At 59.6% G+C, this 4,391-nt stretch overlaps 1 gene segment (V, D, J or C); it reads left to right on the top strand.

Annotated features, from left to right (window-relative positions):
• Window positions 1-1,285: 1,285 nt before the first annotated feature.
• LOC102775096 overlaps window positions 1,286-4,391 on the top strand; it is a 9,236-nt gene continuing 6,130 nt past the window's right edge. Inside the window, 1 exon segment of the C gene segment in view lies at window positions 1,286-1,372. Within this exon segment, the coding sequence occupies window positions 1,354-1,372 (19 nt within the window).

Below are 4,391 nucleotides of genomic sequence, written 5' to 3'. Positions count from 1 at the left end.
CAGGGGGAGACCCACCTCCACCCACCTGCCCCAACCCCAGCCTGGAGGTTTTGGCTAAGCCAGGAACCACAGTGCCAACTGGGGCACAGTGATTGACAACTCTACAAAAACCTGGCAGCTGCCCCAGGGCTCAGGGCCAGGGGCTCTAGGGGCTGGGTAGGAGCACAGATGGGGATGCCGTCCCAGCCAAGGGGCGCAGCTGGGTGCTGGGAGCAGCCCAGGCAGGGGTCGGCAGGGGTGAGCCAGGTGTCAGGAAGGACATCCAACCCAGCCCTGGGGACTGGGGGCAGGAGGGAGCCTGCCGGGGGCACCAGTGGGTGTGTCTGTGAGCAGCGAGCAGCCTTTGCAGCTTCCGGGGCTCCCTGGGGATTTCTGAGGCCTCATCTCGGGGCCCACTCACTGAGGCTTCGAGCACTGGGGCCAGGGCACCCTGGTCACCATCTCCCCAGGTGAGTCTGGTATCTACTGTCCGACCTGGGACGGGGGTCAGGTGTGCCGAAGCCAGGTGTCCTGGTCTCAGACGTGGGACAGGGGGGAGGGGTGCGTTATTGTGAGGCAGGAGGCCACACTACTCGGCCCGTCTCCCTCCTAGCCATGGGTCCATGTGGCCCTGGGCAGGGCAGTAGCCTGGCTGTCCGGGGGCCTGGGCAGGTTTATGTCTGGGGGGGACCAGGAACTGTGTCCCTGTGCGCTGCTCTTGATGTGTGGGGCCCAGGGACCCTGGTCACCGTCTCCTCAGGTAAGCCGGCTTCCTCTCCCCTCTGTCCTGGGGCTGGGAAAGGAATTTCCAGAGATTTTTTTTTTTTTTGCTCTATGTGGGGCCCTGTGGAGTCCACAGGGGACTGCCCCTGAGGCCCCTGGGGTCTCCGCTCTGCAGATGATCTCTCATAGGGGACGGGGCCTTTGCAGGGGAGGCACAGTGGGCTGAGTGTCTGAAGGCGAGGAGACAAAGAGATGGGGTTTTCTGGGGTGGGAGTGCCGGGGGGGGGTGCAGTTTTTGCACACGGCCTAAGGGAGCCCGCAGCAATGTGCTGACTTTGCTTACTGGGGCCAGGGCACCCTGGTCACCGTCTCCTCAGGTAAGCCGGCTTCCTCTCTCCTCCTCTCTCCCAGGGCGGGAAAAGACTTTCCAGAGATTGGTTTTTGTTCTGTGTGGGGCCCGGCGGGGTCCCCAGCGGGCAGCCTCTTGGGGGACAGGGTGGTGGAAGGCAGAGAGGGCTGCGTTCTCGGGATGCGGAGTCCTGAGGAGAGGGGTTTGCTGAGATGGCTGGTGCCCGGCGGGCCAGGTTTTTGTACGTGGCCTAAGGGAGCCCGGGGCAATGTGACTACTTTGACTACTGGGGCCAGGGCACCATGGTCACCGTCTCCTCAGGTGAGTCCTCCCAACCCCTCTCTCCTCTCTCTCCTGGAGGGTTTTTGGTGCTTTTTGGGGAAAATGAGTGTGTTTCTGGGTCTCCGGTCCAGGAGGACAGGAGCAGCCTGGGGACTCGGGAAAGGGCCGGGGGCACCGTGGCTCCCTGGGCGCAGAGGACGATTCAGAGTCTCTCCTCCGGGCTCTGTGGCCGGGGGTCTCTCTGGGTCTTGGCCACCCTTGGCCTCCGGGCCCTGTGGTCCCCTCTGCCCCTGGGCGCAAGCTGCGTTCTCGGGATGCGGAGTCCTGAGGAGAGGGGTTTGCTGAGATGGCTGGTGCCCGGCGGGCCAGGTTTTTGTACGTGGCCTAAGGGAGCCCGGGGCAATGTGACTACTTTGACTACTGGGGCCAGGGCACCCTGGTCACCGTCTCCTCAGGTGAGTCCTCATGCCATCCCACTGCGGCTGCACTTGGGGAGGTTAGGGGTCGGGCCTGGATATCAGAGATGCTGAGGCATTTTGGGGATCAGGAAAGGGAGCCGGGGAGAGGGTTCCCCAAGTGGGGCTGGAGACCGACCTCCCCTCCCCAAGGACAGCGACATGAGACTGCAGGGGCAACATGACAGCCCTGCCCGGCTCCTTGGGCTCTGCCGTGCCCGCTGTGGGCAGGTGGCCGGCTGTGTTGCTTGGACTTCTGAGTCCCAGTCAGGGCTGTCGGCTCATGGCCAGGGGCCCGGGCAGCCTCTGGCGATGCCGGGCCAGGCCCCCCTGTTTTTGTGGGGTGAGGATGGAGATTGCACCATTGTGATTACTACGGTATTGACTACTGGGGCCAGGGGACCCTGGTCACCGTCTCCTCAGGTAAGAACGCTGGCCCTTTTCGGGCCTTTCTTTTCTCCTCCTCTCGGTGGGTCTTTCTGGGCATCAGTGGCTGAGCCTCGGGACGTGTCCCCCAGGCCAAGGGCCTGGGCAGGCTGACCAGGGAGGACAGGGGCCGGGGCGCAGGGACTTCGGAGCCTCTTGATTTTCGGGCGCCTTTTGGAGACTGAAATAACGCAGCTTGTCTGGGAGTCACTGAGCCCCTGAAAGAGGCTGCCGGCCTGAAGGGCCGCGCCGGGGGGAGAGGTCGGACCGGCCGAGGGCCAGCGGGGCCGCGGGACATTTTCGCAGTCAGAATCGAGTGTTTGCAGAACCAGGAGCAGGCGGCTCAGGGAAACACTGCCCTCAGAACGAGGAGTCAAGTCCTGGGCTAGATTTGATTTCTTTTCAAGTCCATTACTTTTCTATAATTTAATTTAAAAATTGCTAGATTGTATTTAGACTTCTGTATTGGCGAGGAGGGCACCGTCCCGGCAAGGAGGGGCGAGTGGCCGGGATGGGGCCAAGGCCAGAGGGCTCAGCCCAGGGAGGCAGCTTCTCCGAGGAAATGCTTTGCTTAACGAGTTGAAAGACAGAGTTCAGAAAAGTGTGACTTTATTTTACTTTATTTCTTAGAATATATTTTTATTGATTTCAGAGAGGAAGGGAGAGGGAGAGAGAGACGAAAACATCAATGATAAGAGAGAATCATTGATCAGCTGCCTCCTGCACGCCCCCACTGGGGATCGAGCCCACAACCTGGGCATGTGCCCTTGACTGGAATCAAACCTGGGACCCTTCAGTCCGCAGGCTGATGCTCTACAGGCCAGGGCAAGAAAAGTGTGACTTTAAACTGTGAGAGATTTTCAAGGACACTAAATTTTTTTAAATCTTATTATTTAATTAACAATCGGGAATCATGTCTTTCTAGAGTAGATAGTGGTGCCAGTTTGGCCAGAAGCGGTGACAGGGAACTGTGGGCTGAGCTTTGACAAAGATTGATGATTTTTCACTGAGCTGAGGGCTGTTCGGATGGAGCAGAGCCGGTGGCGGCGGTGGCTGGGGCCGCGCACCTGCAGCCGGCGGCCGGAAGCGGGCCGGCCAGAGTCTATTTTTGGAAGCAAGAAAACACGGTTGACACATTTATAGCTTCTGGTGCTGAGAAGTGGTTTCGGGGGTTTTGCCCACAAATCTAAACGTGTCGCTGGAGCAAAACAACACCTGTTGGCTGGGCTCTGAGATAAGGCGGAGGCGCGGGAACCGGGAGTTCCTCTTTTAGCATCTGGGTTTCGTTTCTCGGACTTCGCTTACCAGCTTCTCATTTATATTCATTTTCAAAGTAACATGTGTGAGACATGAAACCGTGTCAGGGCCGTTTCCCGGGGCCCATGTACCCGTTTTCAATCTGCTGGCCCTCCCAGTGGTCACTCACCGCGCCGGTCCGTCCCCACAGCCCGGTTTCACAGGGACTGTCGTGTTTTTTTTAAGTTAGTGTTTTCTCTCCGTGAGGAAGAGGCTCTTTGCGATTTCTGATAAAGTCGCCTTTGTTTCAAGACCGATTTCCAAGTATGCCTCTGAGGACAGACTGCAGGTGAACCGTGTGGGATTGTCCCAGCTTAGCTCAGCGAAGCCTCGTAGTCCGTGCGCTAAGAGGAAACCCATCAGGTCTCCAGGCAGAAAGGAGCCGGGCACTGGCAAGGCCTCCTTCGCACTTGAACTTGCTCCCCGTGTAGGTGGAGGGTCTGAGAGCGGCCGATCCTTGGGTAGGAGGTGCAGCCCTGGCTTCCGTCGCCAGCTGGCCGCTCTCCTGAGTCCCCAGTGACCGAGTCTGAGTCCCGAGTGAGTGAGTGAGTGAGTGAGTGAGTAGTGGAGGTGGAGGAATTGCTGCAGGACAAAGGCCTCCCCTCCCCGCCCCCCAGGACGTGCGAGTGACCGGCAGGTGTGGTGAGAGAAGCCACCGCTGCCAGGAACTCAGGGCAGTGGGTTTCACAGCTTTGCCTCCATTTGAAGGGGGATCTTGGAGCATTGGTGCCCCGTGGAGGTGGAGAGGCCTGTGTGTGACCCCTCAAGCTGCCCTGTGTGGGTCCCATTTAACTTTCCCTAGAAACCCTTCCAGGGAAAAGTGGCCAGTGCTGCCCGTGCCTTCCCGGTGCGGACGGTGTGGCTTGGACAAGCCCGCGCAT

Source organism: Myotis davidii, unplaced genomic scaffold (genome assembly GCF_000327345.1).
Source record: "Myotis davidii unplaced genomic scaffold, ASM32734v1 scaffold2908, whole genome shotgun sequence".
NCBI classification, from domain to species: Eukaryota; Metazoa; Chordata; class Mammalia; order Chiroptera; family Vespertilionidae; genus Myotis; species Myotis davidii.
Note: the sequence above shows the minus strand (reverse complement) of the source record. Positions and strands in the feature narration are given on the sequence as shown.